The 15,437-nt window shown below is 50.7% G+C and overlaps 1 protein-coding gene across 1 annotated transcript in view; it reads left to right on the plus strand.

Moving 5' to 3' along the window:
- Positions 1–15,437, plus strand: part of LOC103615001 (exonuclease mut-7 homolog) — a gene marked incomplete at its 5' end in the record, with an annotated part of 146,384 nt that overhangs the window by 35,446 nt on the left and 95,501 nt on the right. The window contains 2 exons of the mRNA XM_017733415.1: positions 767–820; positions 2,639–2,770. Coding sequence (XP_017588904.1) covers positions 767–820; positions 2,639–2,770 — 186 coding nt within the window. The remainder of the gene's footprint in view (positions 1–766; positions 821–2,638; positions 2,771–15,437) is intronic.

Consider the following 15,437-nt stretch of genomic DNA (forward strand, 5'->3'; position numbering starts at 1 on the left):
GGAGGGGTGTCACTCAGTCCTGTGAAGGAAGGTCAGTCACACTTCCACCCCTGCAGCTCCAGATTTGGCACTGCCCCCGTTGCAGTGTCCCCGAGCCCGTGTGGGGGTCAGGTGATGAGCTCCCTGGTAACTCAGCACAGCCCTTCCACTTGCAGGACCAGACCTCTGAAAAAGCTCAGGATTGCAAGTCAGGAGGTGATAAACTCTAAGGGAGATGTTCCCTGCAGCTCAGAAAGGTGCACAATTCCTATGTGTTGGGTTGCTGGGACAATAACACCCTCCTTTCCTGAGGAGCATTTTCTGTTAATGGTGTGAAGTTTGCAGACACATTTCATGGTACATTTTTTTCTGGCATTACCTGCTTAGGTTTTTTTTTTCCTTTTTCCCCTGTGCAGCAGAACTGTTTCCTTCTTTGTGACCCAGACTGGGAAAATAGAAAGTCTGGGTTAAGGGAAAAAAATAAAAGAATGGTTTGGGGTAGGATTATTTCAAGGTGGAATGGCTCCCTGGGCCATATGGGGTGTAGATGCACCAGCAGCTTGTTCCAGCACACGGGAGATGAGGCAGGGGTTGGCAGGGAGGGACGAGGGGTGAGCCATGCCTTGAGCTGCTGTTGCTGTCAGGAGCTCCTGGCCAGGTGTGGACTGGCACTGAGAGAAACACTCAGTATCTCCAGTTCACCTTCTCTCTTCTGTGACTGCAAGTAAAGCTTGAACCCAGTGTAACTTCAGCCCCTGCTCATTTGGATTTTTACTGTTTTTTCCAGATTGCCCGACAGGAAGGAAGAGTCATTTTAACCTCTGGACTCCCATATCAGACTGTGAGTGTTCCGAGCTGCTGGTGTGTTTCTGGCACTGATCATTGCATGGTCTGGGGTGTGCAGGGGAGACAAGAGGAAAAGTCAGATGTGACTGCACCAGCTGGCTTGGCTTTTTCATGTTTTGTGCACTCAAAGCTACATTAAGGGTCTTCAGAAGTTCGCTGTTCTCAACCACCAAGGCTCGGGGTGAAATGGTTTTTTATACTTATTCTCAGTCCTGCATCAGTGGGGAGAGTGACTGCTCTCCATTGGGGGCGGGGGTGGAAGTCAAGCCAAGCAATCCAGAGCAGTGTATTTCTGTCTGGCCTCACTGGCAGGTGAAAGGCAGCTCAATTCCTCTGCTTTTTATCCCAGAGATTCTTACTTGCTGGCTGGCTCCACACTGAGAGAGTTTCAACCCCCAGGGACATTTCTTCAGGCTTGGAAGGGAGAGATTGGAAGGCCCCAAGCATGGGTCTGGTGGAAGCTGGAGAGGTTTTGTGTTTCTTCAGATAAACAGAGAAGCCAAAGCAAAACCCAGCCTTGCCCTCAGCACCAGCTGTTCAAAGCTGTTCACAGACACGCTTCAAAATGCAGTGCTGAACCTGCCCAGTCAGTGGCTATGATGCTGTGATGCCATGCTGCAGGTCCTTTGCAATTTTTTACTGCCCAAAAATTCCATATGGAAGAGTGAAACTGTTCTGGATGAGCCAGAGTTCTGTTCACGTGAGCCAGGGTGCCGGAGTTCTTTGTCACAAACTCAGTATAAAAGCTCCCAGCTACTCAAGCAGCCAGTCAGAATATTTGCAGAATAGGGATTTCTGATTTTCTGTGTGAAAGCTGTGTATGGAATAAAACTGCCCCCACAATAAGACACTGTGAGGCAGGTGCAGCCACCCTGCAGGCTCCTTGAGCCTACAGCTGCTGGAATAGGGAATTCGGCATCCAGCATCCTCTTCTTTGGCAGAGCTCTAACTTCAAAGTACCGTGTAGGAATTGCAAAAGGAAAATAACTGCTTCCAGGGTACAATACCGCTGGGAAATGTCTGGTTCCCTTGGTTCCCTTGCCTTTGGATGCCCTCCACAAGGACGGGATGGCTCTGCCAGGCTCCTTTACTGGTGTGTAGCTGATCCCACTCCTATGAGTCCTAAGCATGAAGGTATGTCTGGGACTTCCCAGTGCTCATTCCCAGATACAGACTTCTCTGCAGAGTGTGGAACAAACATTGAGGGACTGCCCACATCAATGCCTTCACATTTCTTGGCCATCAGGGAACTCCAGGTGAAGTGTTTGTGTAAATCAGAGGGCCTGAAGTGGTCACTGGACATTGTTTCCATCATCGTGCTTTGGCATGCTCTGTGGGATCTGGCCAGGTTTCATCAGAAAGCAGGGATTGAATTCAGTTTCCTGACTCCAACACCTCCCTGGACAACTCACTGCAATGCCTGACCACCTTTATGTGAAGAAATGTTCCCTGAAATCCAATCTAAACCTCCCTGAGTGCATCTTGAGGCCATTTCCTCCTGTTCTGTCACGTGTTAACTGGGAGAAGAGGCCAACCCCCCCTGGCTGCACCCTCCTGTCAGGGAGTTTTAAGAGAGTGAGAAGGTGCCCGCTGAGCCTCCCTTTCCCCAGCCTAAATCATGTTTCATACACATGAAACACTGCAGTGCTGCAGGAGTCAGAGCTCAGTGGCTGTTGGGTTACCAGTCGTGGTGCTCAGAGCAGAATTCAGACCGTAAGCACACGCTGACTCCAGGCACTATTCGGAATTCCAACCGAGCCAAGGGTATCAGCAAAGGCCCAGTGCCCGGCCTCACTGGCGTCTCTGTTTGCAGCTGCGCTCCCAGGTGGGAGAGGGAAGGTGTTTCTCCGTGAACTGCTCCGAGAAGGCGAAGGAACAGGCGCTGCAGGTGCTGAAGCACTTCAACGTGCAGGTGTCCCTGAGTGACATCTTCAGCCGCTGCCAGGTAGGACGAGGCTGGCTCCAGGCCCCGCCGGCGCCAAAACTCGCCGCTCCCTGCGCTGCCTCGGTGTTCTGGGCCTTGCTCTCAGCGTCTTCTTGGTTCCCAAGAGTTCTGCTTGAACTTTGGCAGCACCTGGCAAAGCCGTGAGGAGTTCTGAGTGCACTCACATCTGTCACAGTGCTGAGGGCTCAGTCAGGGGATCAGAGGTTCTGCATCTGCAGCTTTGCTAGAAACTCGCCTGTTTTTCTGATTTTTGGTACTTGGCATGTGTTTTGCAATTGACTGTCATGGTTCTAGTCTCTTTGTTGCTGTGTTCTCTGTCTAGGACACATGCTGTTTTAATTATAAACCATGTTTAATTATGGCTCTGTGATTCTGTTAACACTTAATTACTTTAATAGGAGGAGTTTTTCATAGGACTTCTTTTTTTTTTCAGGAGCTATTAGGTTAATTCATGTCCATGCTAGTTGATGACTCCGGATTGTGTTTGGCATGGGATATCTGTGGATTGCTGTTAAGAATAAATTTTAATTGTGTTAGCTCAAGTCACCATCTCTTCCAATTTCACTCTTGTATTTGTTACAACAACACGCCAAAACTTATCCCTTCCCAAACTGCAATATAAACCAATGGGCAACTTCAACATCTTTCACCTTAGCAGTGTTTAAAGAGAGAAAAAGAAGCAAGTTGGTTAGAAAATTAGTTTTTTCTTAGGGATAAACAAGCCAGTGAGTTTGGCTCGGTGCCTCATGGTGGAGATCTGGGGTCTCCTGGCCCGGTGGAGTTGCACAAGTGGTGCAGGAGCAGCACTGACTCCTGAGCAGACACACCAGAGAGCGTGTCCTGGACCTCTGTTTATATCTGCTGTCAGATGTTGAAACTGAATCTGTAACTTAGAGAGCAAATGAGAGTTGTTCAGCTGGGCAGGTTGGCTGTGAGAGGAGACTGACGGAACTCCCTGCAGGTCGGATCCACAGAACAGGGGTTCATCTTACTGCAGGATAAATGGATATATTCAGATATGGGATACTGCCTTCAGTCCTGTGGTTTTATTGTCCCAGAACAGATTGCAGTTCTTACACATATATATATTTATAGTGGCACGCTGGCTTCTTGGCTGTTTTAAACAAACCTTTAAAAAACCTTGTGGATTCTCCGATTCCCTGACATCCCATAAAATAGCAGCATTCCTCCTGATGGTTGTTGAAATGCCACAAAAATAAGCACACACATGCACAAAACCATGCTGCAGGAAACTCTGTGCTCTCTAATAAATGCACGAGACCGTGCAGCAGACGATGGAAAACTGACCCCTCACCCAGGATCTGGGGTCTGGAACTGGTTAACTCTATGGGTTTAGTACATGCTGTCTTCGTTTACAATATAAATAGGGGTAATCAATCAGGCTAGGAGTATATACTAAGTGTTCTCTTACTTCCAGGAGAAATGCTTTCCCCGTAAATTGTGGTGCTGGAACGGCTGCATGTTTCATACCCCTCAGCATGGGAAGATGCTGATTTGTCAAACCCCTCCCTGTTCTGAATCATATTTACCTTCATTTAAAGCTTTGGCATTTTGGAGCTGATTTTGCTCAGCTGTCTCTGCAGACAGCACAAGCTTGGCTGATGTGCTGCTGATGCTCTGGAGGAGAATCCCAGCCCTCCCAGCTGCACTTCCCAGGGTTGTGTATGAGGGGAGCCGTGGGCAGCACGGGGAGCGGGATCATCCCCCAGCACTGTGGAAAACTGACAGCCCACGTCAGCAGTGGCAATTTCTGCCTTGAGGAGGGTGCTCCAGGCCTCCATGGCCAACAGAGACCTCAGCAGTTCTTTTGTACGTCCTTCCTAAAACATCCTCATTCTTTGCAAACCTAATTGGGCTTAATTAGGATGGAGGCCGGATCCTGAAACTGCTGAGCTGTGCCTGCCAGCCTGTCTCTGCTGCTTCGGGGCTGGGTCACAGACCCTGGGGCTCCCACACTGCTCTGAGCTCTGCCCCTCCTTGCAGAGCACGTGGCAGAGAGGGGTGGCAGAGGGGTGATGGAGTGGTGATGGAGGGGTGACAGAGAGTTTTGGCTGCCCCTGCAGTGGGGGAGCACGGTGGGCACACAAGCAGGGCTCCAGAAACAGCCAGTGCTGCTGTGTCTGTGCTAGGCAGGAGGAGGAGGAGGAGGATGGGCAGTACTGATCCATGGGCTGGGCCACTCTCCTCCCTCTCCTTCACGGAGCTGGGCCTGAGCTGCCAGCACAGGATGGGTTATCTGTGCCATCAGCCATCGCAGATAAGCCCTGGCTGTGTGTCACACAGGAAGCAATGTGACATCCTGCCTGCTCCCTCTGTCTCATGGAGCAGGGCTCTGTTTTGTCTCTTGGGCTTCTGTTCTGTAAATGATTGGAATGAATATGGCAGCAAATGTTGTCGTAACAATTAATGGGGGAAGTGTAGAACACGTGGTAAAACTAGTCCCGATTCAATGTTGTACCCAAGACTGCTGGAAAATGTGTTTCCTCTGTCAGCTCCCTCAGCAGGGATGGACGGGCTCGCTTTTGCAGATGTAAAGAATGGGCTTGCTTTGTAACCCTGCCAAAACACTGCTGTTTCTTCTGTTAAAACAATGGCCAGTGCTGGCTACCTCTGTCTGACCTAGAGCAGCAAGTGCACGGGGAGTGTCACCCAGGGGCTGCTCAGCATTTCTGCTCCCACTTGTGCTGGGCTTCAGCTTGGCCGCTCCAGTTAAAGGCTCCAGGACTGGGGACTGCTGCCAAAGGGGTCGGTGATGGTGCAGGAATGACCTTTTCATTCCATGTGTCCCTCAAGTGCTGCATGGTAAGAACGTGGTGATGATCCTGGGGAGCCACACCTGCACAGTAGCTGTAGCTGGGCCTGGTGCTGCCTTTGGTGAGGAATGTTTTAGTGAGGCTGAGTGAAAATAATATTAATTCTATCTTTTGGTGATGTGCATTAAAAACCTGTAGAAGTTCTACATTTCATAGCCTTAAAATATTAGAAACCCATTCCCTCTATTTGAAATGCAAATGTCACATGCCTGTCACCTCTGCACACGTTTGAGTATCTTGTATTTTTCTTCTTTTCACATAGCTGAAATCCTTCCTTCAGGAAGGGACAATGCAAAATGATGCTTGGGGTGTTCAGACATGATCAGTTCAGCACACTGAACCCTTACAGTAGTCAGGAAGATCTCTGTGGAGTTGTTGGGGGCTGTTGTGGAGAGCCTTAGGGTCAGCTCACAGCCTGACTCACCCGGGAGGTCAGTGATGCTCTGCTCTCCACAGCTTGGAGGAGGTTCTAACAGAGAACCAGCAGTTAGAGAAGGAAAAAACACCCAAACCTGCTGAAGAAGGTGGCTGCTGGATGGCTCCAGTCATGGGCACAGACAACTGGCAGCTGGATCATTTCACAGCAGGGTGAAATTCAGTTCCTCTCTCAGGTCCATTCATTCACAGCTGTGGTTGTCTCCTGCCCTCCCTGGTGCTGTCCCTCTTTGGGACATCCTGCTGTGACACCTGAGTATGGCCTGGTGGGACAGCAGGAGGACATGTCTCCATGCCGTTCCAGTCTCTTAAAGAAACTCTTGAGAACAGCCATGTTTTGGCAGGATGCATTACCTGGATGACTGGTGGGACTTCTGCCATCTTGCCTTTCCATGCCATGTGATTGAAGGTCCACCCAAAGCAGGGGTGGGCTGCACCTCTGGACCTGCCACTCTGCCAGGGCCTTGTCACTGGCTGCTTGGTGAGCCCGAAGGCCCAGCACATTTCATTTCCCATGGCTGAGGTGTCTGGCCCTGCAGGGCTGGCAGTCTTGGCGTGAGCAGTGCTGCTGACAGGGAGGAGCCCCGGGCTGGATGGTGATAAACTGAGGGGATAAACACTGCAGGTTGGTAGCTTTACATCTTTATATCGCAAGGGTTTGTCACCATGGCTTGAAGGGACAACTGTGTCCAGTGGTGTTTGGGCTCACTGAGAAATTTCTCCTGGAATCTGGAGAAGGAAGAACCTTGTGGTTCAAGGTTTCTAACTGCTGTAAAACCCTCACCAGTGTGAGGCTCTGCAGCTGGAGTTGGGGCCAGCAGGGCCTGTCCATCTGCAGAGAAGCTGTGCTGGGCTTTACTCAAAGTGTAGCTGCTGCTCAGCTCCGTTCTGGGTCTGAGGCTTTGCTCGGGTACGAGGGGGGAGCGGGCTGGGGGAGCCGGGTCCTGCGGAGCCGCTGTGCCACCCCCACCTCCCCCGGGGCCCTCTTTCCTTTCCCACCCTCTGTTTGACTTGACCCTTTAGCCTTTAAGCTGGCCGGGGCAGGGACCCTGCTTGAACAATACCTAACGCAACAGGAGGCTGATCCCAGGTGAGGTTTCAAGGCTTTCCTGCAAGGAAAAATGATTGCAATTATATCCCCTGCAAAAATAAATGTGCGGGCAAAAAAAATCCCAGGCTCCAGCTGCAGTTTGTGCATCTGAACAGCCCCGCATTGATGGGGGGATTAGCTGCACATTCAAATAGGTTGTCTCTTGCACTTCACTGAATGCTCTGATCCTAAATAAGCAAATTACATCACCTATTCTGATGTCCTGTTTAACTTATGACCTCAGCCTGAGCGCTGCAGGATGTGAGAGATAGCTGCTCGATTTCACTGTCTGGAGATCTGATATATTTTTCTACTTTTTTTGCCCCCCCTTCCCTGTCTTTCAGTTTCCAAACGACTCACCCCAACCCCAGCCTTTACAAAGGTGTTAGCATGGGATTAGGAGTAGGCGGGGAGGAGGGGGGAGAAAGAGAGGAAACCACTTTTTTTTTTTTTTTTAAATTAGGTGCAAAAGCATTCTAACAGTTGCAGCAAATGTTTCTGGTTTTTTGTGGTTAAGGTAACGAATTTCATTGCTGCAAAGCTCATCATGTGCAGGCTGATTTACGCAGAGGGAGCCCAGGATGGAGCAATCCATTTAGCAGGGACAAAGAAAAAGGCCTTATGATGAGATGGAAACCCTTTGCTTGGGGCACTTTGCGAGAACCTTTGAAGCCAGCCTGGGAACTCCGGCAATATTAGTCGATAATTAGTAATATAGATCCCTCAAGCTGTCGTTTAGATTGAAAATGTGCATGTCTCTCATGAGCCTCTGTCACACCAATCTGATCAGCAGGCTTTTTTCTTCCTTTTATGTGGGTTGCTCTGTTGGTCCAGATGATGATGAGAACTGCCAGGCATCGTCTTTCTCACTCACTTGTGAGCTGAGCAGCTATCTCCTGCTCCAGCGTGGCATGGGAGTGGAACCAGGGCAATTTTGTTTTGTGGTCACCTTTCCTGGCCTGAGCAACAGTCATTTTATTCCTTTTAAAATACCAGTTGTCCTTCCCCATGCGCAGAGAAAAACCAGTAAGATTTAAAGGCTGCATATTTCGTGAGATGTTTCTGTCCCAGCAGACAGCAAGGGTTTGGTCTCGGGAGTCTCTCAGGACAAAAAGCATCTTCAGCTCCAGTGCGGCTGAGACATCATCAAAGAATTCGAAAATGGCAGTTCTCATAGCCCCTGGTTCAGCTTTTGAGCTGCCTTCCACTGATGCAACATCACGTCCCCATTTACTTCCTTTCAGCCCTGAAATCTCTTTGGAAAGCACTGTGTCACCCTCTAAATGAAGAATTAAGAAGGGTCATGTGTGCTGGATTTCGATGACTTGGGAATGCTGAGAAGGAGAATATAGTTTGGAAACCCTCTGTGGTTTAATAAAAGGTTCATCCATAGGATGCAATTTGTCAGCGCCTACAGGTCAGGAAAACCTGTGATTAAGAGCATCTGTGGTTTCCCCAGATGTGTGAGTGAGCTGCTCACTCCTCCCCAGCCACCCAAACCCGGGCTCAGCCAGTGCCTGCCCACGATGTGGGCTGTGATTTCTTATTTCAGAGTGTGATTGTTCAACACAAAGGGTAAGGCCCTCTTAATCTTTTTGTTTATCCTGGGTTTGGCAATTCCGATGTAATCTGCAGCCTGTGCTGCAGAGGCTCCAGCCAGGAAGCACAGCTGGTATTATTCTGCCTCGACAGACACTGTTGAGGGAGCAAATTGCCCTCCAAAGGTGCTTGTCCAGGGCTGGCTGAGTGGCTGAGAGGCGAGTGCTCCTCGCCCTGGCACTGCGCCTCGAGAGAGGGACCGAGCTCTTTGTGTGGAGGGGCTCTCCCCAGCAGTCATTAAACACCATCAGCCTCTGGGATAATTTGTCATGGCAAATTCTGCTTCTTTTGAGGCTCTGGGTGAGATTTTTGTTTGCTAATCTCTAATGCTTTATAAACGACAGTGAGGGCTCGTAGTGAGTGGTCGCTGTTACCTGCAGGGGGGTGGGGACACCCCAAAGCAGCACAAAGATCATGGAATGCTTTGGGTTGGAAGGGACCTTAAAACTCATCCAGTTCCAACCCCACTGCCATGAGCAGGGACACCTTCCACTGTCCCAGGGTGCTCCAAGGCCTGTTCCAACCTGGCCTTGGGCACTGCCAGGGATGGGGCAGCCACATCCTCTGCCAGGGCCATCTGTGCCAGGGCCTCCCCACACACACAATGAAAAATTTCTTCCCAATATCTCACCTAACCCTGCCCTCTGGCAGTGGGAAGCCATTCCCTGTGTCCTGTCACTCCAGGTCCTTGTCCAAAGTCCTTCTCCAGTTCTCCTGGGCCCCCTTTAGGCACTGGAGATTTCAAGTAGACACAGAGCAAGCCCCAACGTGTGGGTGCCAGGCAGGGGGGCAGCACTCTGTCCGTGATGGCTCTGCAACATGATACGTGAGTGCACACAGCACCAATCCTGTAAAATTCCCAGCCTGGAGCTGGCTTAGCCCTGTGCTGTTGGCCACATAAAACTCAGAGTCCCCCAAAAAAGGGCTCGACTGGGCCTAATTCTCAGCAGCGAGCCCGGCCGGCACTGCCTGGTTCCCACAGACTGTACACTTCCCTGCCAAGATTTCAGTATCTTCAGAAATTCAGTGGAGCATGAAGGTCACAGCAAGGGGAGAATGACAGCCTGAGAGGTTTTTTTCCCCTTTCAGCAGCTCGGAGCAGACTGTTGTCTCTCTCTCCTGTTGACTGTTTTCATAGGGTTAGCGTGAAGTTTATGTTTTCCACAGCCCAGTGGCAGTCGGAGCTGGGAATGCAGCGGATCAGCTGTGTTTCTTCAAGGAAGACGGTTTCATGTTGCAGACTTTCTTTCTCAGTGTCTGCAAAAGCTTGGTTTCCAGTGAAATTTCCCTTACAGATCTTTGTCTTGAGGTTCTCTTTGTGGATGTATGTGAGAGACTGTACCCAAGGTTTCGGTTTGGGTATTTATTTCGCTTCTTTTATTTTCACTTGCAAAGCTGCAGGCGGAAATTAAACTGCAGCAGGGAGGGGGGGAAGCTGTTAATTTTTCACGGTGTTATGTATTCCAGTGCTCAAAATGATGATGCCAAATTAGCCATTAGAGGTCAAACCTCAGCTGACAGCAAATGTTTTCTTTTGAGGAAGTCATCCTTATTCCTGGGAACCAGTTTTGTTCTCCTGTGCTAAATGCAAGAAAGGTATGAATGTGTGGTTTTTCCTGGAGGGCAACACTAGCTGGAAAAATGCTGGTTTTAGCCAGTGGAAACAGCACAAGCAAACAACGATTGGCAGTGAAAACAGCACTTGTATTTAGACTAGCATAGAAAAGAAGACACAATGTAGTGCAGAGTAAATGTTCTTTTATACAGCCTGTACAAGGCTTTTTCTTCCTCTCGTGGGTTTGGACAGACTATGAAGTGCATTGATCAGCAGAGATGCTGGTGCACTGGGAGAAAGTAATGAAGGGTCAGCGGGTGACAGTGATGGAGTGACTATAAGGAAAAGAGGAACTCTCTGGAGAAGGCAGCGACACAGCTCCAACTCCCATGTGTCCTGAGGAAACTGTCCCCATGGCTTCTCTCAAATGTCATGAGAAAACAAGAGATTTTTAGCCAATTTAAGTTCTGTTGGTTTCCAGTCCCCTGTGCCTCCTGAGGTCATAGTTCAGTGTATTGACTCTGTCAAGAAGTCAAAATTCCCATGTTTTATGCACTGTGTAGTTTCTCCTCCTTTTTGACATTGGTGCCCTTATAATGTTCTTTGTTTGTGTGTCATGGTGAGGGTGGCTTGGCCCTCCTGGTGTTTGAATGGGGGTGGGCACTCACCAGGGTAGCACAAAGATCATGGAATGCTTTGGGTGGAAGGACCTTAAAAGCTCATCCAGTGCCATCCCCTGCCATGGGCAGGGACACCTCCCACTGTCCCAGGCTGCTCCAAGCCCCAATGTCCAACCTGGCCTTGGGCACTGCCAGGGATCCAGGGGCAGCCCCAGCTGCTCTGGGCACCCTGTGCCAGGGCCTGCCCACCCTCCCAGGGAACAATTCCTTCCCGATATCCCATCCAGCCCTGCCATCTCTCCCAGGTCTACAGCAGTGCCAGCAGCAGATCTGTGTTCCTTCAGAGGAATGTGGGATCTCTAGGCATGTTTGGAACCTTCCTTGGAAGCACCATACGCTGAGCTGCACGTACTTGGTTTCAGTGTAGAGTTTGCCGAATCTGTAATTGCTCAGCAGCATTTATCTGAAGACCTTTAGGCATTAAACTGTGTCACTTCCTACTGGCATAAAGCAGCCTCTATCTGTTATTCACGGTATTAGTTGGACGAGGTGACTCCCTGTGCCAGAACTGTGTGTCCATGGGTCCTGGTGAGATGTGGTGCAGGATTGTCTTCAGCACCTGCTGCTGCAAAGGCATTTCCAGCCGGTGATGATGGTCAGCAACATCCGTGGGGTTCTTTGGCCTGTTCAGGAAGGAAGGCCTTGTCCCCACAAGGTGCATCTGGATGAGTGACTGGATGGAAGAGACCATTGGGGGTTTGTGTGAACTCTCTCATCCAAGGACCACACAGAAGCAGGGACGCAGAAACAGGGACAGCCACAGCAGTCTCCTGGTGAAGAGAGACATGGAAAGCCTCTAAATGAGTTTCTCAATTCATGCGTTGTGTCAGTCTTGATGAAGAGGATGTTTTGCAGCTATTGTGATGCAATGCAGCTAAGCCCAAGGTAGGATCTGGCTGAACAAGCTTAGAGGTAGAAATGACAGTGTAGGAGTTTTGGCAAAGGTGGAAAATGTAACATTCAGGGCATGCTCCTTGTGAGTCATTAGCTGTTCTCTGGATGAGGGGATTTGGGTGATTTACTTGCCCTAATTTAAGACACACAGTCTGAGTTGATCACCCTTTTATTCATGGAAGTGCTGGGACAGGATGCAGGTGAAAGCCTGGTTTTGTCTCATGCCCAAAAGCTTCTCTATTCCCATTCCCACCTCAGCTTTTCTCTTGATGGTTTCTGGGAGAGCTGCCCCTGCTGAGGCATTTTAGTGAAGTGGGAGAGTAGCTGATGTCTGAGGTGAGCACAGCCAGGTTTATTTTTCTTACTGCACATTAAAATGCCTGTGGTTACAGGTGTCCTGCAGCCAGGAGGGTGGTCCCACAGCCCTTGTCCCCTGCCTACTTGTCCATCCTTCATGTTTGCAGCTCACGCCTGGGGAGGGGGCACATGGGCAGCCACATGTTGAGGCTGATCTGGCTGAAATGGGAGTTCCCACCCACAGCTGGATCAGTGCCTTGTAGTCACAAGGGATATCCCAGGAACAAGATACATCTCAGGTGTACTGATGGTATGGACTGTTCCACCTCCAGCAGCCTGATCCTGGTTGGGTGCCCTGCAGAGGTGTGGGTGGACCAGTAACCTCTGCAGCTGTTGTGGTTTTAATCTGACAGTCTAATTTCACGGATTTTAAAGAAGGGGAGATCACTGAGCTTGGTCCTGGCAGGAAGAAATGAGCTGGTGGTTGGAGAGAAGGAAGTTGGTGACAGAGGAGTCAGAGGAGGAACACGGTTCCCTACAAACAAGGTCATGTGAATGGTGACAGCATGGAGTGATCAATGTGCAGGGATAAGAGGTCACTGGGGAGTCAGCCTGAAAGCTGAAGCCTCTCAAAATATCTGGAACATTGTGGAAAAGAAAGTTAAGAAGACATCAAGTAAAGCCAGACAGCTCTTGCCCCCTGGCCTGCCTCACTATCCTGCTTCCCTCAGCGTGGCTTTGCACACTCCAGTTCCTGACTGTGCAAAGGAGCTGGGCACTGAGAAGTTGTTTGTGCTTCCCTCCGTGCAGACAGTGCCCTGTGGCCAAGGGCTGAGCCTCAGCTGCCAGGACCAAACCCACCCACAGCCAGGGCCAGCCTCCCTCGGCCCGGCCAGCTCCGGCTGCCCGCGGCTGTGGGGCCGTTCCTCCCCCGAGCGGGGCCTTCCCTGGATCAGCCGCATTTACTGGCATTTACTGGCGGGCTCAGATTACCCCAGTGAAAATAATCGGTTATGCAAAGTTACGCTGTTTAGATTGGGTTTCTTCTGTGTGGCCAGCGAGGTGTGAAAGTCAATCTGCGCCACAAACCCTGTGGGCACTTTCTCTCTGCTGGCTGGATATGATAGCTCTGGGCTTGGGCTCTTGGGGGGGAAAGCTGGCTCTGGGCTCGGCTCAAAGGGACACAAACCACAGGTGGTTACAGTGGCACAGGGCACCTAAACCCAGCCTAGCAAAGCCAAAGGGTCACCTGAGAGGAGGGTGTGAGGTCTGGGTTTGGGGAGCCCTTCGGCCACCTCAGCCAGGCTGGCAAGGACAGGCCATGGCTGCTGACAGAATATGCTTGTACTGGTTTTATCATGGAATCACAGAATAATTAGCCACCTCAGCGAGGCTGGCAAGGACAGGCCATGGCTGCTGACTGTACTGGTTTTATCATGGAATCACAGAATAATTGAAGTTGGAGAAGTCCTCCAAGATCATCAAATCCAACCATTCCCCCAGCACTGCCAAGGCCACCATGTCCCCAGGTGCCACATGCACTCTTCAATCCCTCTGGGCTGGGCAGCCTGTTCCAGTGCCTGACCATTCTGCCTAGTACCTAATCTGGACTTCCTTCCTCTGGCACAACTCGAGGCTGCTACCGGTGCACTCCCTTTCTCAGGCCACCATCACGGTCCATGCAGGAACAGCAGAGTAACCAGTAAACCCTCACCATTAGGAGAAGGACTTGCTGTCACAGGAGTATTTCATAGTATCCCTCTGATACTTTTCCTTATGATCATCTTCCTTTTCTCCCCCAAGGAATCACAGATTTGGAGTTCGAATGCAGAAAAGTCCCTGTGGACCAACAGCCCCTCCTGATCTCCTGCCTGCAGCCACGGTGTCCCAGTGACCCCTGCCCAGAGAGACCCAGGCTCGCTCCCAGTTTGAGCTGGTGGGGAGGCTGTGGGGGGGCTGCGGGTGGCCATGGCTCAGGCTGGAGCCCTGAGCTGGCCACCCCAGTGTGGTGTCAATGTGTGGTCACAGCAGTGGCACGTCACAGTCGCTGTTGAGGGGCTTGCTGGCTCCTCCTTGGTGTTCATAAGCACTGGAGCATCTCAGGGTCCGCTAGGGAAGGTCCCAGGGCCGCTGGTTTGCCCAGGTTCTGCAGGCGCGATGGAATGGGAGAAACACAGAAAGGCAGCTCATGCATATTTAAATCAGTGCCAATTTATGCTGTCGCTGATCTGTGACTTACCGCAGTAACATTCATATTCAGCTTTAATGCCAAAAACAATACTCAGCTGCTTTCTTACTCCTTAATGAAAAATACCTCTTTAGGGCTTCTTTGAAGTCCCCACCCCTGAAAATCCCGGCTATATTGTCGTCATTGTTACTGTTAACAGCCCCTGCCAGGCCCGGGAGCCTTTCCTGACGGATCGCTCGGCGGGGCTTTGTCCGGCGCTCCCATTCAGCGCCGCGCTACAGCCAGTTTGAAATGGCTAATGACGGGCCTCCCGGGGGACTGCTGCCAAGCTCTCAAAGACCTCCCAGGTTTGGAAGTGGCAGGGTGTCCTTTTCCTGGGGCCAGCCGCAGAAGGAATGCACACACTCAGATTCTCCTACCTAAGCTGCATCAGCCAAGTTATTTTTTCAGTTGCAAAGAGTCATCCATGCGTACAGAGCCGGTTGCTTAGCAGGAGAGAGATAGCTGTGTCAGTAGAGGACATGGAATAAATAGAAGGAAAAGGTTAGGTGGAAAGATCCCCACTAGTTTGAGGCATTAATGTGTTTTAACATTGAAAATACCCTTTTGGAAAAATACGAAAGGCTTTGAAAACTTAATCCAGGGTCTGTGTCAGGGACAGGACAAGATTAATCCATCCCCAGGGTGCAGTGGTGGTGCAGTGATGTTTATGGGTGCCATTAGGAGTGTGAATGGTCTCGGTGGGCCCAGCTCCTACAAGCCATTTGCAAAGGAGAGCCAGAATGATCTGGATGATCCCCGAGGTCTGTTGGAAATGGGACTGGGATGTTTCTGCCAGGATTTCATGAGAGTTTCAAGTCGGTGCCAGCAGCCAGTGCAGCCGGATGGAGCCGGGCCTCTGCTCCCTGCCCCAGCCCCTCTCTCACCCCCCTCGTCCCCACACAAGTGCTTGTTTAACTGCAGGGCCGCAGGATGAGGGAACTGATCCCAGCTGAAACGGGTCTGTCAAAACCAGATGGTTAATTTTATCCCAGCTCAGCTCCCCAGTCTGGCTCGCTCTGCAGCTGCCCAGATGTGCGAGGAGTGGAGGGGGCA

This window comes from Corvus brachyrhynchos, unplaced genomic scaffold, assembly GCF_000691975.1.
Source record: "Corvus brachyrhynchos isolate BGI_N302 unplaced genomic scaffold, ASM69197v1 scaffold1005, whole genome shotgun sequence".
NCBI lineage: Eukaryota > Metazoa > Chordata > Aves > Passeriformes > Corvidae > Corvus > Corvus brachyrhynchos.